At 42.7% G+C, this 23,977-nt stretch overlaps 2 protein-coding genes across 4 annotated transcripts in view; one reads left to right on the top strand and one right to left on the bottom strand.

The window, feature by feature from the left end:
* The first annotated feature begins 3,275 nt into the window (after window positions 1-3,275).
* On the top strand, window positions 3,276-14,912 carry CCNH (cyclin H). Of its 3 annotated transcripts, none has more exons than XR_003557122.2 (9): window positions 3,276-3,453; window positions 3,590-3,712; window positions 5,076-5,149; window positions 5,410-5,620; window positions 5,910-6,073; window positions 8,267-8,337; window positions 10,757-10,872; window positions 11,454-11,514; window positions 14,721-14,912. XR_003557122.2 is itself a non-coding variant. In XM_055790462.1 (9 exons), exons 1-9 carry the CDS (start codon window positions 3,337-3,339, stop codon window positions 14,757-14,759), a joined length of 864 nt encoding a protein of 287 aa, XP_055646437.1. In that variant the 5' UTR covers window positions 3,276-3,336; the 3' UTR covers window positions 14,760-14,912. The 3 variants fall into 3 exon arrangements, 2 of the variants coding, with proteins under 2 accessions (XP_055646437.1, XP_005243511.1); XM_055790462.1 differs by having other exon boundaries at window positions 6,018-6,073; window positions 10,757-10,868; XM_005243454.4 differs by having other exon boundaries at window positions 10,757-10,868.
* Window positions 14,913-17,372: 2,460 nt separating this feature from the next.
* RASA1 (RAS p21 protein activator 1) overlaps window positions 17,373-23,977 on the bottom strand; it is a 67,585-nt gene continuing 60,980 nt past the window's right edge. Inside the window, exons 23-25 of the mRNA XM_055790461.1 lie at window positions 22,771-22,848; window positions 18,951-19,085; window positions 17,373-18,242 (exon numbers count right to left, since the gene is read on the bottom strand). Of these exons, the coding sequence (XP_055646436.1) occupies window positions 18,159-18,242; window positions 18,951-19,085; window positions 22,771-22,848 (297 nt within the window). The 3' untranslated portion in view covers window positions 17,373-18,158. The remainder of the gene's footprint in view (window positions 18,243-18,950; window positions 19,086-22,770; window positions 22,849-23,977) is intronic.

Raw genomic sequence — 23,977 nt, 5'->3', positions numbered from 1 at the left:
AAGGTTGTGAAAAGTGCTACATTCAAACCACAGCACTAGAAACAGTAAATTCTTGGTTTTGTACATGGCTTGGTGAATGGACTTGCCAAAAGTTTGGCTGAGTATTTTATGATTACATTTTCAAATGTGTTACGTAAATCTGCCTTTCTCCACTTCCAGCCTAAATTTTAGAATCACTTATAATGCAGGATACCTGCTAAAGTCAATGTAGAACTAAAATCAATAAAAGCAATAGTTGTTGGGTACCCTTAAAACTTAAAAACATACCCCTTTGAAGTACAAATTCTGAAAAGTGAAAGATTTAAAATCAGTGGAGATTAAAAAAAATAATCTGCTTTATCCTCTTTACTGCACTTTTCCTTTTCAGAAATTGTTATTCCTATTCTTACACCTTTTACACTAACAGTGATGATGTGAAATGGCATATGCTGGTTATTTTGATTGCTCGATTACTATGATTGTCTAATTTGCTATGGAAGTGTTATGATTAGATGCACAATAAAAAGGTGTACCTGTTTTGGTATTTTTGGTACCTATGGTTCTTGAAAATGAGATTTGTTCTGATTTCAAAATAGAGATGTTCAATTGCTGTAATTTAAGGCAAAGAAGACTATGTAGACAATAAAATAATCTCCTATGTAGTTTCCAAAAAGGACTTTTGACATTTCAGACCACAAGAAGCCATTTTAACTACCAACCCTGTGAACATCCACATGTGCTTAACATACGTGTCTCACATACTTCAAATACAAATGCAGTAATGTCTAAAATTTGGTTGCTAAAGCACATAGGCTATGAAATGCTGCTTCCATAACTTGATTGGGTATTATATGGGGGAATAAAACATGGATTATTTGGGGGATCAAGAGACTATTGAAGAAGCAAAGGGAGAAGTATGAACCTGCAGGTTTATGTAGCTAAAACTGAAAAAGTGAATGTTGCTATTCTGCAAAAGCTTATTACATGCTTTTTGCCATGGTTCTTATTATTCCTTAAGGAACTTTTCAGATAGACTTGAATTTTTAATTTCTAATCTCAGCTCTAGATCATCCTATCTGTACGCGCTGTGTCTGGCTGGGGTGAAGTTCACTTTCCTCACAGCAGCCCGTATGACACTGTGTTTTGCATTTACAACTAAAAGTGTCGGTACTCATCAGTGTCTTGGCTCATGCTGGGTAGTGCTCTCAGAGCATCTGGGCTGTCTCTCCTTCCCCTCAGCCCCGTCCTCCCCCTCAATGCTGTTCTGCACCTGGAGGGAGCAGGGTAGAGAGAGACAGGTCAGGGTTCTTTCTGCATCTCCACAGGAAAGGTACAACCATTAACAGCTTAATAAAATAGCTATTTTATATAAGATAGAGGAAAAAAAAAAGTATGCAAATAGTGATTAAATCTTAATGTCTCTTCAGCCACTGGGAACCCTGAGTTTGTGCAGCTTTGGACAGATCCTAGACGGATTCTCCTGCAGCATGCTGTGCAGATTCTGTGTGTGGAGAGGTTCCTCCTCCCTCCCACACCGTGGTGCCTCTCTATTTTGTGTAACAGTCACAATCTTCTCCTGATGGGCTGGGGTGTTATCTCTGTCATTAACACCCAGCAGTGCACAGCGTGGGCCAGCTCAGGGTACTCCAGCAGACTCCTATGCAGTGGCTACTCATGCTAACATAAAGGATTTCAAGCCTTTTGTACAACACCCAGTGGAGCAGACATGGCCTGTCCAGTATTACCAGCTCCTCAAATACAACATCTTCTGCAAGACTCCCGGTACACCCTCTGCAGTCAGTAGGCTGCCAATGGGAAGGGTGAGAAAATTAATTTTTTTGCTTTATTCCTATGTGCAGCTTTTGCTTTTGCTGTTAATCTGTCATTATTTAAATCCATGAGCCTTCTTGCCTTCCTTTTATTCTCTCTCCATCTTGCAAGAGGATAGTGAGTGGCTGTGTGGCCATTCGGCTGTTAGCTGGACTCAACCCGCACTGTAGCAAGAGCAGAATGTGTGGCCAAAACCATAGTAATTTTGTAACTCATTTTTTAACTTTCTCTTTTAAACAATAGTGAAAAAAATCCTAAGACATAAGAACGGCAGAAGGTTTGTAAGGCAAGACCAGTGTAAAGAAAGTTCTGACGAGTGGGTGTGTACAGTCTAGGAAAAGAAAGTGAATAGAAACTCAAGTGTCAATACCCAAATGTTAATGCCATTGGCCTCCCTATATAAAAGAAGCTGAATAGCTACCAAAAAGTAAAGCAGCAACAGGGAAAATATGCAAGGTACTGGAGAGAACCATACAATCGGTGAAGCTATGGGACAAGCTACCGCGGACAAGTTGTTAAATCACCTTCACAGAGATGTTAATGGAAACCACGTATCAGCTTACGGGATATGGTTAACAATAATGAAATCAACCCTGACATGAGATAGCAGTACAGACTAGACGAACTGCTAGAGGATTATTTCTTCTCACATGTTTCTTTGAAGACTCACCAAGATTGATTTCATTTGCTGTAATATCAAGGATTCCTTTTTTTTCTGACAGTATTATTATTTGATGTTGATAAATTGCATGGTTTCATAGCTTTGTGGATAGGAACTGAACAGTGAATTTCTTTTTTGATGTCAGCATGCTGCATGCTATTTGTAAAAAGCTTGAAAAAATGCGAAGCTGCATATTACAGCCACGCATTATTGTAACAGGATGAAGTAGGACCACTGTGAGCTATAACCTATGCACCATCCATGGGCACACGAGGCCAAGGCACTCCCCAGAAGGTCATTACAGACACACAGTGTAAGAGGAGCAGATGTTTTGTCTTTGCTGGCACTATGGTGCTAGGGTTTCTGGCTCTTCATGCCACGCAGAGCTTGCAACAAGTCCTCTTGCAATTACCACAAGAAAAAGTATTCCTCACTGTCAGGGCTTACTGCACTCTAACATAATCCACCACGTAAGTGCCCCCTCTGGGCCTGATCCCAGTTCCCTCACTTGTACAAGCGTTTTTTATTCCATTAAAAGATCCAATGACAGAACAGTAGTAGACTGCTGTTGGTTTTGTGAGGTGCTTCGCAAGCTGCCCCAGCGCCACCCAGAAGTATCTCGCTCTGCCCCATCCCCGCTGTTCCCTGCCCCCAAGGCCGGCCGGGGCCTTTCCCGTCCCCTCCCGCAGGGACCGCTCCCTTCAGCCCAGCCCACCACAGCGCCCCGCGGCCTGCGGCGGCGCCACCGCCTCACCCCTTCCCGCCACGCCCCGCGCGCTGCCGTAAAGCGGGCTGCCGTAAAACAGGCTGCCGTAAAACGCGGACGACGGAGAGTTGTTGCCACCGCCGCTGCCAGGATCACCACCATGTACCACAGCAGCACGCAGTGGCGGCACTGGACCTTCCGCAGCGAGGAGGAGCTGGCGCGGTGCCGGGCGGAGGCCAACCGCAAGTTTCGCAGCAAAGCGGTGGCGAGCGGGAAGGTGCGGGGCGGGGGGGTGCGGCCTCCTCTCGGCCGGCGCTGCCCGCGCCGCTGAGGGAAGGACCTGGCGGGGGAGCGGCGTTGCGGCGTTGCCGGGGCGCAGCCTCTGTGTCAGCCGCGGTTTTGGTCCCCTCAAGGTCCAGCAGACCGACCCTGCCCTGCTGGAGCCCCACGAGGAGCTGGCGATATGCAAGTACTACGAAAAGAGGTTGCTGGACTTCTGCGCCGTCTTCAAGCCTGCCATGCCCAGATCGGTGGTGGTAAGCGGCGGGGCCTGCGCTGGGTGGCCGCCCTCCCCTCACGGCCTGCGGCCTGGGGACTAGCGGGGCTGCAGGCAGTGCACACACACCCCTCCCCAGCCCCTGCCCTCCGTGTCTCAGGTTTCTTCGCTTGCGCATTGCTTAGCTTGTTCTTGAGAGCACGGATATCTCTCGTTTTCCAGTGCTGTATTTCATGCTGCTTTTTATGCCTTTCGGTCACCTGGGCAGTGTGCAGCCGTTTCAAAACCAGACTTACTTCTCTACTTCATTAGGCATCTGTGGATGACTCGCAATTGCTTGCTCTCCTCTCCCCACGAGTCGCAACTGCTTGCTTTCCTCTCCTTTAAGCAAAGAGTAGAAACAAACGTAATGATGTTTGGATTGACGATAAAATAAAATGATCTCACTGCAGCTAAAGGAGGTATTCTCAAAGTTGGGCGGTGATCCAGTTGTTTCTCCAGCATTGGTGCTTGCCTGACCACAAAGCAAACTGGTTCAAGAACTGGCAGTAAACTAACCCACAAAGGGGGGAAAAAATAAATAAATTGTTGAACCTACTTACCTTGAACACAGACGAGTGCATTTCAGAAGAGGAAGGACAGCAACCAAACAGCTAAAGCAGGGAGTTGTGCTTTTGTCACCTAGCTGTTAAGATGTATAATCTGTATCATCCCCAATCAGTTCTCACTTCTTCTGGCAGGTGCGGCATATGACTGAGGTGAAGAGCGTCTTGTGTGAAGATGTGTTTGAAACATAGCAGTAGGCTGCCATTACATGCTCTGTGGAGCCAGACCTTAAATTTCCTAAGTGGCCCTTGTAGAGTATGTGTGCTGGATCAGTCTCACCAAGTAATGGTTTTAGAAGACATGCTTTCATGCCGATAGCGTTCAGATCAGCTTGGAAATCTAGCATTGACTGAAGTACCTCTACACTCAGAGAGAAGCATAAATGTTAAATATATTGGGAATTTTACTGATCCAAAAGGTCAGGTGGCTTGGCTGGGATGACTTGTGATTTTCAGGGTAATTTTTTCAGTCTTTGGTTTTTAAATTTCTTTTAAATGTCAGATTTTTCTCCTGAAGATATTGTAGGCTTTTTGAGCATTGTCTTCCTAACTATGTCTAAATATGGAGGAAAAGATAACCAAGCTGCTAATTTTTAAGGCTCTTGCAGGCATCAGTGTATTAGACTTTGAATTAATTAATGACATGGGGACTGTGTACATCTTGGTGCCTTACTGTATCCTGTGTGTCTGTAGTGTGTGTTCAAACTTATCTGTTCTGTGATTTTGTGATTTTATTTTTTCTTAATCTGTTTTTGCTTCTATACTTACTTTTCCATCCCTTTTTTTTTTTTAATTTAGGGAACAGCTTGCATGTATTTCAAACGCTTTTACCTCAATAACTCAGTGATGGAGTATCATCCTCGGATAATAATGTGAGTTATCAATGCATCTTGAGTTATTCTGTCAAGTGGAACATTGGAGATATAACCATTGTATCTGTAAAGACCAGAAAAAATGCGGAAGTAAATCTGAGAGCTTAAATATGAATAAAGAGGAAGTCTGGTCTCTTTCATTTTCCATTTGGAAGTTTGCTGTGTTCAGAACATGCTGTTTTTAAGATACAAACTTTGTGAACAGAACTGTTGATAAACAGATGGATGCTGCATATGTCAATTGTTTGCTTTTTCTCTAGGTTAACATGTGCATTTTTGGCCTGTAAAGTAGATGAATTTAATGTGTCCAGTGCACAGTTTGTTGGTAACCTTCGAGAAAGCCCTCCGGGCCAGGAAAAAGCTCTTGAACAAATACTGGAATATGAACTACTGCTTATTCAGCAACTGAACTTCCATCTTATCGTCCACAATCCATACAGGCCATTTGAGGGATTTCTAATCGATTTGAAGGTAGTGTTGTTTTATATGCTACATGGTCCGTATACTAACATGATGCAATTCTGTCATGGATTGTGTTACAAAAGTTTTATTTCCCTTCATATCTGTGATCTGGAAAGATCTACTTTCTAAAGTGACAAAGGAGATTGGTTTAGCTGTGGTCTTTAAGAGCTTTAGATTATTTTTGAAATAAGTAGATGGCCTGCCACTTTTTAGCTTTAATTGTTGAATTATGTGTTCTTAGCTTACAAACCAGAAGACAAAGAACAGCTGCTTACTTTCCTAAATACTTACTTTTTAGACTCGCTATCCAATGCTGGAGAATCCTGAAGTTTTGAGGAAAACAGCTGATGACTTCCTGAATCGAGTGGCTCTGACAGATGCGTATCTGCTTTTTGCTCCCTCACAGATAGCTCTCGCTGCCGTACTATCTAGTGGTTCAAGAGCAGGAATTAATATGGAAAGGTAGTCTTTTCTTTTTTGTTATAGGTATGATTTAAACAGTTTTATTTGCCTCTTGTGTAAAACTATTTTGTTCTAGACATTCTGAACTAGTGAAAGTATTTATTGTTTGTTAACACTCTGGTATGTTCTTCAAGTATGTTTCAAAACTGAAGTGGTGCTGTTACTTATTTATTCTCCATTTTCAAGAAGCAGGCGATAAATGCAGTTAGTTGGTGTTCGGTGTCCAGTTTGGAACCAATTCCAAAGATTGCTTTGGAAAAAGGGGAAAAAAAAAAAAGTCAAACTGATGACGTTGTCCTTATTAGAACAGCATAGGATTTCCAGACTCCTCTTGAAGATTAAAGTGAAGAAAGTAGAAATACAATAGAAACCGAGAGTATGGAATGCCTCAAGAATCACTTCAAGGGAAAAAAGTAGGATTTTGAAGTTTTCTAAGCTTACAGTGTGAAATGAAATTACACTGAATTGACAGCTACTAGGCATGTGGAAACTAAGTGCTCTGTTTGGCTGGTACAACTGTTCAGTTTCCATGGAAACAGACTAATGGTAAGGTGCTGTTTTAAATAGTCCCTTCTTCCTTTCTGTGTTCTAGCCACTGGTGTTTGCGAATGCATTATCAAATACTTCGATGTCATTGCTGAAACACATGGTTTGGTTTGGTTCTTTCTGAGGACAAACCATCTTATTTTTTTTTCCTTCAGGAAGACAGCTGAGGTAGTTGCTCTAAGTAGCTGTATTCTGGAGTGTTTTAATTGCCTGATGCTCTGTGTGAGCATTTTTTATCTAGTGTCATGTCAGGCACAAGGGCTGATGTGAAAAGCAGAGTTCTTTTTACAGGAACTTTCCTTCCACCTACTCTAAATAAATCTCATATCTCTCTTGTTCTAAAAGAGCAAGTATGTGAGTATCCTTTACAAGGTTTGCTGACCTCTCAGAATAGTGTAAAAACATTCAGGTGCTTACTATAACTTGAAACTTGTTGATCTCACTCCTGAATCTATATTCTGTACCACTTGTTGCCAACATTCAGAAAAGCATGCTTGTGAAAAGAACTAGAATAATTTGTAGATGGCATGTGAATCGAGGTATGCGAACCTTCTCTTTGCATACTCATGAAGAAGTCAAGTCTTTGCCACCTGTCTGCATCCTACTGCTACTATAAACTTGTCACCTGCTTTTTTTGCGTGACTTTGAGCTGCTGGACATGAGAGAATCTTGGGTCTTGTGGACCTGTGGGTAGGTGGACTTGCAGAGGTGGGGTGGAACATGGAAGGACTGGAAAACCTGTTGCTCCCATCATGTCAGCATGTCTTAAGTTAGAGCTTCAGGAAAAAAGACAGGTGCCACCGTACTCTGGCTCATAGGTGGCTGCAAATTAACCTTCAGTTCTGGTATCAGCACAAGGTTAAATAATAGTCTTAAGTTTAACTGTGCAAGAGCAGTGATGCTAACAGCAGCTGTCAGCTTCAGGGTGGCTGGTGTCTCACTGTGGGAGCTGCAGCTGATGCAGCTGTGTGAGTCTGTGCAGTAAGTTTGAACTTAACACATCATTTATCCTAAAGTGCACTTCCAGGGAAGGGATAAAACTTGGTGGTTGTGCATTATAGTAAGTATTGCTCTGTGTGTGTGTGGAGGTTTCTACCCACATGGTGTGTATATATATTTATATTCTTAGTAAAAGGAAGTTTGAATCTCTGAAGGAAGAGGAAGGGACCCACAGACTCTTACAGGATGGTATTTAGGATTTGCTTTCAGCTGCCAAAAGAAGCAGTCTCATCTTGCAAGCTTTGCTGTCTTACCTGTCTGAGGACTACTCTTCTGCAGTATCTGCTTTTCCAGGAGTTATACTGTGTAATAGTGTGATGTTAGTATGACACTTCACAGAATCTTAAACTTAAGTTGGGCTAACTCAGTGAGGCTTACTCACAAATGTTTAATTCTGCAGTGTTGCAGAATTTGGTTCTTTATGTGGCTATGTACTTTATGTCACGTTCTTACAGAAGAAGAATGTTTCAAGTGACAGAGGTGCCTTTTTATGACTTGATAACACACAACCAAAATGTTACTTACAAAAGTCTAGTTAATGAAATGTGTATTATTTATTATTTACATCTGCTAGAACTTTATAATTAATGTTAGCTGCCACAATAATTAGGACACTTTTAGAACTTATTCTTCCATGTTTCTTTGTAGTTACTTAACAGAAAGTCTTATGCTGAAAGAGAACAGAACATCCTTAGCCAAGCTACTAGATGATGTGAAATGTAAGTAAACATTGGAAAAGTATGACAAACAGTATTTCTAAAGGAGGAAAAAGAGCTTTTTCCAAACAGCAAAAGCTTTATGCAGAAAGTGTGTTTTCGAGTACTTTTCTTCACCTCAGGGCATGCATAAGTAAGTAAAACATGGGCAGTAGAATGAACTACCTAGCATGTTGATGCAGTGGGAGAAAATATTGAGACTTTCCTGTGACAGGAACACATGAAATTAAAAGGCAAAGGGCCTGATGCTTCTCAGAACATAAGAGTTACAGTCAATTAAGTGCTAGGAGCTGACCCAAAAGTGAGAAATCTATTTTGGGAACTAGGTAATAGCTTTTGTAAGTCAGGGTGAAATGACTTTTCAGTCACTCTGTTGCGAAAATTACAGCTTCAGGCAAAAGCCTGCACAAAGCTACTTCTACCACCAGAGGGTACCTTCTCTAAGAGAAATGATTATGTTAAGCGATATGTCAGGATTTATACTTCACTTCTGTTTTGTAGCTCTGGAGATGTTTCAAAAGATGTTTAGTTTTCTTGTGTTAGAAATATATATATATATATAAATATAAAAAATTCTAGCATGGTTTAGTTAAGATAATGGGGGATGTAGTACACTGATTATTACCTTTTTTTAAATTAAATAAAAAGGCTGGAATATGAAATTTCCAGTAAGTAATCAGTTATTTAATGGTTTAAGCTAATGCATGCATTTAAAATGGGAGAGTGGTAGCATTAATATTGCAGTCTTTTGGCTAGTAGTGACTACACCATACAAGTCACCAGGGTCTACAAATTCAATTTAAATTGCATTGATTAAACTTAAGATGCTGTTCCCTTTCTCCTCCTGTTAACATATCCAGTCTTCAGGTTTCCATTGCTGAGATGCAAAAGGAATGCTGGGATAATTATTCTTCACTTGCATTATTCTGGAAAGTAGCTTTAGTCCAAAGGCCACTCTTTTTGTAAACATATGAAGGCTGGAAGGAAATTTTGAAGCATCTGTAAATGACTAGTTTTACAGAGAACTGGTGGTAGAGGAAAAACTCTTGTTTTTGCCAGGGTAGGTGTAAATTTAATTTGCATTTTTAACAAGACTTCAACCAATCTTCCCTTTTTTTAAGACTGAGCTACAATGCTGAATGCAAAAAATACCTGTGTATTTTGAACCTTGTTAGCAGAATAATACAAACTACAGTATTACAATTTACCTTGAGGAAATCCAGGATCAACAATGCTAACAACTTGTTTCAGTGTAGTGTTCTGTGCTCGGCTTCTGTGGTACCTTGTTATTTAGAATTAATTCTTGGATGTAAGTTGATACTTAAGTTTTAGACACGTAATCTTTGAGCCTTTAAAGTTTTGAGTGCTATGTGGGCTGGGAAGTTTTGTAAGCAAGCAGTTTGGGAGGAGTTCATACTTTGAATGTCTAATGCTTCCTTTGACAAATAAAAGTATTTTACTTGGTAAGTTGTCTCAGCTGTTTGCAGTAGGTTGCATGTTGCTTTTGATTGCTTTCTAGTGTGTTTTGAGTCTGTTTGAAAACTAGATACAATGCTTTCAAACCTTTCAGAGGTGTGGACTTCAAAACTTAGATTTCTTTTTTTTTTTTTTTTCTCTGTGTACCATTCTGATTTTTTTGGTGTAGGTTGTTGGCTTTTTTTTCCCCCTGGTAGAAGCTGCTTGAAAATGTATACTGTGTTGCTGTTACAGTGAGGGAGGGCAGAGTAAACTGTTGGATCAAACTTAGCTGTGAGGGATGAGCAGGAATGGTAGCTGTAGTACTGACTGATAGGCAAGTTTAGTTCACAGCTGTGGTGGGCTGGCCCTGGCAGTAGCCCAGGTGCCCGGTGCTGCTGCTCCATCCCTGCCCTCCTCGGCTGGGCAGGACAGGGACAATATAACCCCCGGGTTCCTTTGTTAGCAGCCACATTAGGGCAGGGCAGGGAGAGATAAACCCAAACCTTAAACACACCAATGTGCCGGCCTCCCTGGGCGGGGAGCATAGCCTGCCTGGCCCTGGGGCTGCCAGGGAGTCTCTGCTCCAGGCCGGGAGCCCATCCGGCCTGGCCCTGCCCTGCCCTGCTCTGCCCTGCCCTGCCCGGGGGGGCTGCAGGGCCACTGCTCTCACAGGGTCTCACTCCTCTCTCCAGCTGTTGTTGTACAGCAGATTTTTCCCCCCCTTCTTAACTATACTACCCCAGAGGCGCTACCACTGCTGCTGATGGGCTCAGCCCTGGCCAGCTGTGGGTCCATGTTGGAGCTGGCTGGCATTGCCTCCATCCGGCACGGGGAACCTTCTGGCAGCTTCTCACAGAAGCGACCCCTGTAGCCCCGCCGCTACCAAAACCCTGCCATGCAAACATGATACAAGGTAGAGCTGAAAATATTTAATGTGCTTAGAGCTGTGTTGTTGCCACTGCAGGCATGAAAAATCTCATAAAGAAATATGAACTACCAAGGCCTGAAGAGGTTGCTGTTCTGAAACAGAAATTAGAGAAGTGCCACAGCTCGGAGCTTTCACTTAATACAAACCCGTAAGTAGGTACTCAGTCTTTGATGTGTTCAACTTCTGCCTTTTTTATTGCTGTAGAAACACTAATTTCCTCTGATCTGTATGAGTGATTGAAAACGAAAACATCCAAATGTACCTACAATGATGTCTGTTCACATGCTTCCTTTGTCAGTGTCTGGTGGAAGCTGAGGACCGAGACTCAAGGTAGAGCTTTCAATAATATGTAAATACATTCTTTTGTGCTGATTTGCACTGCAAGCTGTAATACTGATGATTTTGTAACAAGAGAGCTGGAATCCTGGGTGAGGTTCTAAGGTCTGGCCACTTGATGTCATATGTAATGAGAACCAAGAGCTTTAAATTCACAATTAAAAGAATTGTGTAAAGGGTTAATGTTTTCATAAGGCTTGGCTGGATGGCAGAGGACTTCCTGATTTTTATTTTCTGCCCTTTTCACTTTAGTGTACCCACTGTGATCTTCTAGCAAGCTGCTTGTTGAGGCTTTAGCGTGGCACATGTGTCCATAATCTAATCTTGTGGCTGAATAAGGAGATTCCAACTTCTGAAAATACCTAAACGTTTTACTTTGTTTCTGGTTGGGGTATAGGAAGAAGAGGAAAGGTTGTGAAGATGATGACCATGTCACGAAGAAATGCAGAACGGATGAGGTCAGTAAACCTATTGTACAAGTACTTGTGCTTTCCACTCCAACTGCCCAGACAAAGGGGACGCAGCTACTGAGACCAACTTCCTGCATCGTTAATTCTCTTTTTATGTATGGCTCAGACAGAATCTTCTTCAGCTTTTTAAAAAAATGAGCCAGAATTCATACTAGCCTGCACTTGGGAGTGTTCTTAAACAGTGCAGTCTTTTGTGAGGAGGGGGAAGAACACACAGACCATCCTTCCTGCTGTTTTCTGTGCTTTGAAAATCTTCTGACAAACCACAGAACAACCATAAAACAGCATCAAGCTTAGTACTCCAGCATGTGAAACTCCATGATGCCAGTGAGGGGAAATAGCTGTAGATTGATACTTGGAATATTGTGATGAAAGGAGGATTTGGAAGGCCAGAAACTTAACACTTGAGAAATCCTGGCTAGGTGGAAACTTGTTCCTCAGAACTGGATTAAATAAATGACTATGCTGAAATATACTCATGCAGGCTTTTTTCACGCAAGTTTTATGTGGTGGTTTTTCTGTCAGCCAGTGTTTCTGAAACTGTTTTCATTTACTTCATTTGGCTTCTTGCACAAAGCAGAAGTCAGCTGCTGGAGTAAACTTCTACTTCAGCCCATTTGCTAACAGGGCTTGCATAGATTACAGATGGGTAGCTAGTACTTCAGGTTGCAAGACCAAGTGGAGATGGGCAGAGGAGGGTGACTCAACAAATGAAAACGGCATTAAAGTAACCGTTCAGATCTAATCTGAACACCTTTGAGAGCTTTCATTTGTGGCATTGACTGGAAGTTGTAGAGAATACATTCTGGTGGAGGAAATAGCTTTGTGAAGAACCCTTTTTAACTGGACTTCTTTTGATATGAAGACATTGTACCATCCTGATGTAGTCTAAGACACTTTAAGTATGGCATTTAGAAAAACTTGTGAACAGCTGAAGAGAGTTGTCTGTCAAAATCTTAAAGTGCAGGATGTGTAGGGTTTTTTTTTATCATTCGAGGACTCTTGATATTAAAAATTGCTATAGTAGGTTGATGCTATAATGTCAAATTAGAATCTAAAAAATTGAGTAAGACTGTAATAAAATCAGAACTGAAAGTATATTCTAATGAAATGTGGAACCTCAGGCATATTTAATAACTATTCTAATGCTGTACAAACTTTGAGTAGTGTTTACTTCAAATGCCAGTCTCGGAAAGCATATTGAAACTGGCAGCTCTGTAAAGCTAGCACTTTAATAACTTTCCACTTTCTCACAAAATGACTTAGAGAACAGCTCCAACTAAGCTCTGGAGACTCCTTTCTTCCCTACCCCAGTTTAATTTGAAAGGGGTCTTATTCTAGTTACGCCGCGGTTTGAGGCAGTTTTAATTTTTGCATTTTCAATTTCTATTTGCCATGCTGTTCCAAAGGAATGAACTGATTGGATAAATTCACATAGCGTACAGCATTTCAGGATAAACTCTTGCATGGTTTGAACAGCTCCTGAAACTCTGAACTCCCAAGGGTTTGTACTTGGGATATAAAATAGTTTGTATTAAAATACATTATATACATATATGAAAATTAATTTATGCATATATAATATAGAATGTATACATTATCATACTATATATTATTAAATATATAATTATATTACATGTATATAAATTATATGTATTAAAAATGTATTTATATAAAACAGTTTAATTTCTGAGTATTGCAGGCAATAGCAGATCTGAGCTAGCCAGGGCATAAAGGAGAAAGTGTGCCCAGCTTTTTGAAAGCTGATCGTATGTGAGTACTGCTCAAACCTTGAGACTTCAGTAATCCTGTAGTCAGCTGATATTAACAATATGTATATCTGTAAGTAATGAGGCTGTAGTATACAAGTGCACAGTCGGTTCTAATCTATTTGTAAGATTCTGTTTCTTGATCTAATGGTTTACAGCTGAAGTTGACATTGACAGCAAGGCCGTAACAGATACAGAGAGCTTATAAATTTGAAATGATAAAGAAACACACAGAGTAGTGGTTGAGTGAGGATGACTCAGCTGCCAAAGTGATGAAGCCATAAAAAGTGCAAGGTATTAGTAAAGGGTTGCAATATGGGCTTTTGTGGAAATCTGTGCATAATGAAGAATCATGCGCTAAACCTCAACCAGGTGCTGAAAAGAGGCTGCTGAGATGGCTGGGTCTCCATGACATGGATACCTAGCTTCAAGGTTAAAGGGCTTACTCATTACTAGTTAAGATATTTTTTTGTTCTATTCTTCTGTTCATGGAATACTTCTATTAGGTAGTAAATCCTGACCATAAAGAACATAGCTTTTTTTGGTGTGGGTTTGGCAGGGGAGGGTGGTGGTAAGCAGTGTGGCATGTTTCCAGAAGCAAAAAGTAGGGCTTGGTCCCAGGAGGCTTTCAATCCTGCATTCTGGGATTAGCTAAAATGAAATCTTCCCTTTGCTACATTTACTTGATATTAAGTGATAACTGTTTTATTCAAGACACTGAGCATGCTGGATAATACTGCTTGGGAGTGGCACGCAAGAAACATTTTAAATGAACCCAGGAATCAAAACTTAATTGGAGTCTCACAACAGACTAAGGTGTGCTTAAACGAATTCCTTTACCTGTGCTGACGTTTAGCAGTGGGAGCAAGTCCAGATCATGGGGACTCTAAGGAAGGGAGATACCTTTACATGCTGATCAGCAGTTCTTGGCCATCTTAGGTCAGGCACGTTATGAGAGTCTGAAGGGGAACATAACAAACGTGCATTCTGTCAAGTGATTCCTGCATAGGCCTTGCATGAGTTCTCATTTCTGGTTTGGGCCAGCCTTTTAAGTTAACCAGGAGTGACAGTTGCTACCTGGTTGTCAGAAGTGGAATGGAGTCTGCAGCATAAGGACGGTCAGGTGTCCTGGCAGAAGTGCTCACTTGTCAAGTAAAGTAAGGTGGACAAGCACTATCTTAAAAATCAGTTAAAAAAATAAATAAATAAAAAATTCAAGTAAGTCTGTTACCGACTTCTCCCATCTCTGAACCGTGTCTGCTATGTGTTGTGCAGATTCTCTTTAACTGGTGCTTGTAGTAAGAGTTACTGTGACAGCACGTGCGGTAGCACCGTGTGCCCACAGGTACATCTTGCCTGGCCCACCTTGTTGTAAAGCACACACAGGTTTTTACACTGCTCAAGGCGTTGCTTTTTTCCCGTTAGGAGGAGTGGACTGATGATGAACTTGCAGAGTCAGTGTGACGTTGAAGAAAGATGGGATCCCACTGCTGCAGAAACTACTGTTCGGTGTCAAGTGTGAACCTGTCTGCCCCAGGTGCCTTACTGTGTGTGTCATGCGATATTTATTCTGTCACGTTGATCTTCCTAATAAAGCATTTGACTATGCTAAAATAATTAGTTATAGTTCCATTAAAGGTCAAGCATCATTAAGGAAATGTTTGCTTTAAGAAATCTGTCACTCAGGAAAGAGATTTGGTTCAGGAACATTTTTGAGCTGCAAGTGTAGGGTTACAGCATGGCGGTAGGTAGTGTCAAACTGGGCTTTTAGTGAACGGGATAAATGCAAGCAGGAGACAGATCTGCTCATGGCCCCGTACATGCTGTAGAGCAGGATGTGCTCCTCTCTTCCCAAGCTTGTCATCGAAGCAGCTAAGTGAATACAGCCTTGCCTGTAACACTGGGTGCATTTGGGAAGCTCTTCCCAAGCGTACCGAGAGGCTGCAGCAACATATTTTACAATATGGAAAGCAATAATCACACCTTCGTGACTTACTCTGCAGCTGTGATTTCAGATTAGGGTGCTGTGACTAACTTACCTGGCAGCAACGGAGAAGAGTACTTTTTACGTCTTCCCAAGTAGTTAGATGTCTTCCAAACCTAGAGCAAAGTCTCTTTCCTCTTCATAAACAGTTTTATAATATTAGTTCTACAGTACGCACACCTAAATGTAATTTTAGAAGTTTTGTGGTTTCGTTCTCATCAGTGCGTTTTGTATGTAATTGGAGAACAGATTTGTCAGGCGATTTACCCAAGTATTACCTACAGCCAGCTAAATTACCCAATAACCCACTGTAACCACTCTTGTTCTTGACAAATCCTTCTGTAGCCGGGTCAGCGGCTGACTAGTCAGGGAAGAAAAGCAGCTGTCACCATTTCACTCTGGAAAGCCTGACGTTTTCAAACACCACCTTCGTAACCAAGTGAAAGAAGTGTGACAACAGAGTGTAAGTTGTGTACTTAGGTTCTGACCTGGTTGGAAGCTGTAAGAGCATGCAGCAGTAGCTTGTCACACACAAAAAGGTTATAAGGTGGGACTGTGACTTGCATGACCTAGTGGTACACAGGGAACTAAACAGGGCAGAAAAAAAATTAATGACCTTTTCCTCTGAGATGCAGTTTAATATAGGCTTGACAGCACTAGCGCAGGCAGTGCTTTTAGGGGACAATCTAAAAAAGAAGTCAGTAGTACCAAGATCTTGCAAGCAGGTGTGTTGGCAGTAGGCTGTATGAGGCCTGCCTGCTCAGTGTAGCACTTGTGACACGTGGCAGCTCTCGATGCTACAGCACTGGGCACCCTCCTGCAAGAGAGAGACCAGGGCAGCGCAGCACAGACCCAAAGACAGAGTCTGTACGATCCAGCGTGACAGTGAATGGAAGAGAGCAGTTCTCAAAAGACAAGAGACACAGGTCAGTTGTTCTAATGGTGTAACAACTGTGTTTGTACTACATGGTTACTTAGTGATTCTTGTTAGTCTTGTCAGTGAATCACAGCATCTTTTACTTTTCATTAGATCGCTGCCTAGAAAAAGGGCAAATGGTGATGCTGAAATTCCCTCTGAATGAACTGCATGTTTTAATTTTAATTTTGTTTAACAGTTTGTGGCTGTGCGTTGTCCCCTACTCTTTTTCTGCTTAAGCCATCAGTGACAGTCGAGATGGCTGCACCTGGCTGAAGGTGGACTCTGGAGAGAGGGGTAATGCCACAACAGGCAAGGGCCGTAAATCCTGCTCAGCCACTAAGGGCTAGCTGAGCGTGTGCTAGCCTGAGTACAGCTGGCATTTACTCCATAAACAGTGGACAGCCCAGGGCCCGTGAAGCTCTCCTGCCATGGCAGCGGGCTGCACACAGGATCTTCCCTTGAGTACGGATGCCTCTCAAGGTTACTTTTTGAGGTTGAGAAAATCCTTATCACATCAGATACTCCCAATTCACTTACCAGGTAAGAGCGCTGAAACTCTGAAATCTTAGCTCAGCGGTATAAAGGATTGATTGTGCATATGTAGTTCTTTAGACATAAATCACTGTCCAAGTCTGGGACTAAGTCTGGATCCAGCTGCACCTGAACTCCCCTCTGAGGACTGTAGAACACGGGGGTCCTCTCTGAGCCTCATGACTCAAGGGGAGGGTCTCCCTGACAGCCTTCTCTGTCCCTGTCCTCTACGTAGTAAATAATGAAGTGTACCTTGCCAACGAATCTTGTTAAGCCGCTGTCACATTTACCACTGAAATTTAACCCACTACTTTGTGAAGTATTGCACTACTTCTCTCTTACGAGTGAAATGCATCCCTCCCTCCATGACATTTTTCAGCATCTACCTTCTCACCCCATGAGAGATGCATACGAATAAAAGCACATGGACAAGGTAATGCTGTTCTGAGGATTCATCCTAAAAAAGTGACATCGCATGAACACTGCCAAGTATATCATGTGTGTAGACGCTGTGCAAAATTTCCACAGCGGCCAAAGTTAGCCAGTTTCCATTAAGAGTTGATCTGCATCTTGATTTATTTCAAAAACTTATAAAAATAATGTTTCAGCTAGACTTACAGTACACAAAAGACCAACCAATACCTATTTTATAAAATGGTTTAATGAATGCATGCATGTCTGATACAAGGATCAATAAATTTACTGAATTCAAATTATTTACTGTTGTAAACATTTTACAAAAGCATTGTGATTTATCTGGATATACAGTTCTTGATGGAAGAACTATTCAGACTGAATCAGTGGCACATCAAAAAATAAAGCTGACAAAGACCCACTCTGCGTATTCTCTTTCAACATGATTCCAGCAAGAGAAACAGCATGGTATAAAAAGTGTACAGTAAAGATTGTTCCTACCATAACATCAAATTCTGGAAACTGTAAATACAAGTTAAAGTTGTTGAAACAGTCAAAAGTCGTAATTATTGTAACCAGTCAGAAATTACAGTAAGAAACGTTATCCAGTTATATGTGGCTGTCAAAACAATACATTTCTTTTCATGTCGGTTGATCATTCTTTTCCAACAAGACAGCAAAACTTTGGCAATCAAGAGGTGCTGAAAGTAATTTTCAAAGTCCAAGACACAGTCACAGCATTTTCTTTGCGGAAGGTGAACTGTACACCAAGGCTCAGAGGTTGTGAAAACTGTTTCCAAGTGGAAAAAAGTGCAAATGTCCTGCACAGATAGCTTAAAAAGCTGCTGGTACAATCATTCACCAACAGAATCTTTGTTTTCTTTTTGCATAGTTCACACATCACTGGGAACGTGACAGGGTGTGCTATTTTTGGCAAGAGCAAGAAGAAAGTGATACTGGTGTGAGTCTCCAAGTTGGGCATGCTGGATCCATGCAGAATTCAGGTAGAGGGCTGCTACCTGATGTTGTTAGACACTGAATACTGATTTTGTTTTTGTTGAAGCAGTTCAGTAATAGCCAAAAGCTTCTTAAGAACATGCTGTAGAAAGGGGAGTCAGGAAAACCACACATTAGCTACTGGGAACAGAACAGTCTGGCTTGGGAAACATTTTCAGCATTAACCCATCAGACTGTTGTGAGGTAAATACATTGGGGGGGGTGGGGGGTGGGGGAAGGAAACAGCCAATTCCCTAGTCAATAAGATGCTGCCTTCAAAAGGGAATTCTAAAACAGCGTTACAAACTTTGCCTCTCTGCTCACGGATCTCTTTGCTTTGTAGCTGAACGTGGAGGTAAGGAAGCGTACTGCAAACACGCTGCCGTGGTCTGCTAGAAAAGTTTGCTGTGGTTGTTTAGAAATACACTGCCAAATTATGAGACAGAAATGAGGTATCAACAGAAAGCTAACCAAAGTAAATTTAGTTCTCAACCGAAAAAACACCCAAGATCCTAAAACTAATGACCCAGAGTGCCTGTCAGGAGACAGTAACTTTGCACTTCTAGGCTTCCTCTAGAAACTCATCCGGAAACTTTAAAAAAAACTCTTTAGTTTTGTTGCATGAAGAAACAAAACTATGGACCAAGTATTTACCTTTACAGATAAACAACCTGGTGAAATGCACATATTTTAACATGCTCATCAGTCATACTGCTAGCCAGAAATACTACGAAAGAAGCCTGACACTGAGGAGTAACTCGAAGACATACTGCCTGCACCTGTGATTTGTCTGCTAACCCGTGTTGCTTACCTGCATTACACCTCGCTCATTACTGAGCGTCCGGAGCTCGTCCGAGTGTGCCACACATATCTCATGCAAGGCTGCCAGATCACGAGAAAGGTCAGTTCTAGAGTGCTCTGTAGTGTCTGGAAGCTCAGGAACATTCTTCAACAGAGAAGATGAGAGTGGATTTAGGATGCTGAGTACCCATGCATGCAGGAAGACAAATTGTACCTCTACAGCTCTGCCAACACAGTTGTTCCATACCAGTTTCTAGTCTTTCCAGCCAAGTCTCTGCAACTTTACTCTTCCCAGCTAAGTCTCCAGTCCATCTTTTTGTTACAAGTTATGCATTTCCTCCTCTCCACAAACATGCATTTTATGAGCATACTGCAATCTCTGCTCCTGCTAGAAGGGTTCTTACTAGGAGATCTGGCATTGCTACACTACCATTCAGCTCACCAGAAAATTACTGCATAGACACTCATATGATCTGACTGGTGTCACGGAGACATGGTGGGATGGCTCCAGTGCCTGGAGAGCTGGAATGGAAGGATACAGGCTCTTTAGGAAGGACAGGCAGGGCAGACAAGGAGAGGGTGTCACCCGCTGTGTCAGTGACCAGCTGGAGTGCATGGAGCTCCGGCTGGGCAGGGATGAGGAGCCCGGCAAGAGCTCACGGGTCAGGATTACAGGGAGGGCAGGGACAGGTGACATTGCAGTGGGGGCCTGTTACAGGCCACCTGACCAGGAAGGCCGAGCGGATGAAGCCCTCTATAGACAGATAGGAGCCACCCCATGCTCCTTAGAGCCCCGGAGGGAAAAGACACCCAAAAAAAGCTGGGTAATATCCAAGGATCACCTCCTCCAAGCTCAGCAGCCACACATCCCAAGAAAGAGGAAGTCAGGCAAAAATGCCAGGAGCCCTCCATGGATGAACAAGATGCTCCTGGACAAAGTCACACACAAAAAGGAAGCCCATGGGGGTAGAAGCAAGGACAAGTAGCCTGGGAGGAATACAGAGAAATGTCCTGAGCAGCCAAGGATCAGGTTAGGTTAAATCTGGCCAGGAACGTCAAGGGCAACAAGAAAAGATTCCATAGGTACACCAGCAATAACAGGAAGACGGGGAAAAGGTGGGCCCTCTTCCAAAGGGAACGGGAGACCTGGTTACCCAGGACGCGGGGGAGGCTGAGGTTCTCCATGAGGGGTTTTTTGCCTCAGTTTTCACTGACAAGTGCTCCAGCCGCACCGCCCAGGTCACAGAAGGCAAAGGCAGGGACTGGGAGAACAAAGAACCACCTGCTATAGGGGAAGATCAGGTCTGAGAGCATCTAAGGAACCTGAAGGGGCACAAGTCCATGGGACCTGATGAGGTGCATCTGCAGGTCCTGAGAGAAGTGGTGGATGAAGTGGCTAAGCCACTATGCGTCACATTGGAGAAGCTGTGGCAATCCAGTGACATTCCCACTGACTGGAAGGGGGGAAACATAACCCCCCTTGTTAACAAGGCAAATAAGGAAGACCCGGGGAACTACAGGACAGTCAGTCTCAACTCTGTGCCCGGCAAAATCGTGGAGCAGATCCTCCTGGAAACTGTGCAAAGGCACATGGAAAATAAGGAGGTGACTGGTGGCAGCCAGCATGGCTTCACTAAGGGCAAGTCGTGCCTGGTGAATTTGGTGGCATTCTGTGATGGGGTTACAGTGTCGACATATGAGGGAAGAGCAACTGCTGTCATCGACCTGGACTCATGCAGAGCATTTGACACTGTCCCACGTGACATCCTTGTCTCTGAACTGGAGAGACGTGGATTTGATGGAGGGACCACTCCGTGGATAAGGAATTGGCTGGATGGTTGCACTCAAAGTGTTGTAGTCCATGGCTCAATGTCCCAACTGGAGACCGGTGACGAGTGGCGTTCCTCAGGGGTCCACACTGGGACCAGAGCTGTATAATGACTTTGTTGGCGACATGGACAGTGAGATTTAGAGCACCCGCAGCAAGTTTGCTGATGACACCAAGCCGTGTGGTGCGGCTGACAGGCTGAAGGGAAGGGATGCTGTCCAGAGGGACCTGGGCAGGCTTGAGAGGTGGGCGCGTGCGAACCTCGTGAAGTTCAGCAAGGCCAGGTGCAAGGTCCTGCACGTGGGTCGGGGCAGCCCCCAGTATCAATACAGGCTGGGCAGAGGATGGACTGAGAGCAGATCTGTAGAGAAGGACTTGGGCTGCTGGTGGATGAGAAGCTCAACACGGCCAGACAATGTGTTTGCAGCCCCAAAAGCCAGCTGTACCCCGGGCTGCCTCGAAAGCAGCATGGCCAGCAGGTCAAGGGGGGGATCCTCCCCCTCTGCTCCGCTCTCATGAGACCCCCCTGCAGTACCGCCTTCAGCTCCAGGCGCCCAACACAGGAAGGGCATGGGCCTGTTGGAGCGAGTCCAGAGGAGGGACACGAAGATGACCAGAGGGCTGGAGCACCTCTCCTGTGCAGACAGGCTGAGAGAGCTGGGGTGGTTCAGCCTGGAGAAGAGAAGGCTCCAGGGAGACCTTACAGCACCTGCCAGCACCTAAAGGTGAAGCACCTAAAGGGAAGCTGGAGAGGGACTTTTTACCAGGGCAAGCAGTGACAGGACAAGGGGGGATGGCTGTAATCAGAAAGAGGGAGAGTTAGATGAGATATTAGGAAGAAATTCTCCCCTGTGAGGGCGGCGAGGCGCTGGCCCAGGCTGCCCAGAGCAGCTGTGGGTGCCCCATCCCTGGCAGGGCTCAAGGCCAGGCTGGACGGGGCTGGGAGCAGCCTGGGCTGGGGGGAGGGGGCCCTGCCCAGGGCAGGGGGTGGGACTGGGTGGGCTTTAAGGTCCCTTCAAACCCAAACCATTCTATGATGGTTCTAAGGTAACTTTCCCCTAAATGAGGGGGAACCATCCATTAGGTGCTTTTTTCCCAGTCTAAATGAGAGAACAGCAGCAACCAAAAATCAGCAAAATCTGTAACTACCAAGTAACTGGTCATAAACCAGTAATTCTGTCATTAGAACAGTAGATTAATCCAACAGTTATTTTCAAACCAACAGTCTTCAGAGTTCTCACACAAAATCTGTCATCTAAAGAAAACTGACATGCCCTAACACATGGAAGTTGCAACTTAACCAGAAAAAGGTAACATACGGCAACCTACCCAAATGCCACACTCAGTTTTATATCTTATCAAAATATTCTGAGATGTTTTCTAGGTCACTTTTGAGAGACCAATTCAGGAAGCTTAGCACTTTTTTTTATCTTGTTTTTTAAAATGCATTATTGGTTTAAAAATACACACAAGGACCTAATTCCTGTTATATCAATCATACACAAAACAGTTACAAAAATACAGCAAATGCAGTTCACTTTCAAACTAGAACATCTTGAACGCATGCAGTGACACATTTGGCAACACCTAACAAATTCAACCTGATATTTTTTAAAGCAAAAAAAATATTTCAATTTCTGGTCAAAACCGTATGACAAAGTACATATAAGAATTTTTTTTAAAACGTATTTTTTAATATTTGTATTTTTTGCCAAAATTTCTGATCCTCACAGCTAGAAAATCTAATTGAGCTTCTCACATCTACAGAAGCACTAAATTAATGAACTGTAAGATGACATTTGATGGTTTTAATTTCATATGACAGGCCAGCAATCTGCAGTTTCTAAACATGCATTAGAAAAATTTATTCAGTTACAAGCATTTAAAATGGCATGGCAGCTGATCCATTTTTGAGCTAGTGAATAAAAGTGTAAAGAATTTTCATTTATAATGTAGCTACATAACTTCCAGCAAAGATTTTTTTTTTTTTTAAACTGCTTACCCCAAGTTCATCCAAGAACATGATCATGCGATGTTTGTTGCTCTTGATGAATGGATTTACCCCTTCCATATACGGCTCCTAGTAATTTTTAAAAGCATTCATTAGAACAAATCATTGTCAAGATAATTTGTCTTGACTAAATATTGTCAAGATATCTGAAGTCAACACACTGTAGTCAAACAAATGACATTGCAAAACAAGTATGTCATCTGGAGTGATTTTATTTTTTCAAGCGAATTTCTCATCTCTGCTGTGCAGCCAGTCAAAAGAGTACAGAATTTGGCGGTACTTATATTCAGAAGAATTTCAGATTCAGAAATTTTCTTATACATGCGAACTGGCATGAATTTGCATTAAGATGGAATGTCTCTCAATACCTAGCTCCAATGAGCAAATGCTCTGCTTTCAAAGGCATGATCAGGAATAAGTGCCCTCATTCTTGTTACTTCATTACTGCTTACGTTCCAAGTTACGTGTGTCAAAGAACTAACTTTTATAATGCCAGGCTGAAGTCGCTTTCATTATGCTTAAGTCAACAGGTTTATTTTTCAACCATGTTTTGGCTTGGGAACTGAGACTTTACTGAAAGCTGGGGCTTTTTAGTGCTATATGTACGCTTGATTTACAACATTAATTACATCTAACAATATGAAAGTGAGTACAAATAGGAGAAGTGCTTTGAAGTGCCCTACCACAGAAAACACCCATCTAAGGAGTAAGTAAATGCAGGGTGAAAATAAGGGAGGGGGAAGAGTCAGAGGCTGGCAATTCTTCATTTATTTCAGTATCGGATATCTATACCACGCTGGGAATTTAGGCCTGAGTAGTCTCATGTCTGAAAGTTAATTACTATACATAGACAGAAAACGTTATGTGGAATGCATTTCACGGTTGTGTACACAAGCATACCAATTATTACTGAAAGGTGCCTCCCCTTTGACATCAAATAATCAATGGAAATGAAGAAAACAAAAAAAAAGCTCCCATCATCTATTTAAGGCAGAGTATTTATCCCTCTGATTCTTTCCCATCACAGATTCCTGCTCTAGAAATTCTCATTTGTCTTTTTGATGAATATTTCAAAAGAAGGTGTGCCCGTTTTACCATCACAGACACTTTTGTTGTGGTGGGATGGCTGCCTGCCTTTCCTCTTCCACTTCTCCCCTCTAACACAGGAAATACTGGAGTATGACTGCTACCTTTGCTG

The sequence above is a fragment of the Falco peregrinus genome, chromosome Z, assembly GCF_023634155.1.
Source record: "Falco peregrinus isolate bFalPer1 chromosome Z, bFalPer1.pri, whole genome shotgun sequence".
In the NCBI taxonomy this organism is placed as follows: Eukaryota; Metazoa; Chordata; class Aves; order Falconiformes; family Falconidae; genus Falco; species Falco peregrinus.
Note: the sequence above shows the minus strand (reverse complement) of the source record. Positions and strands in the feature narration are given on the sequence as shown.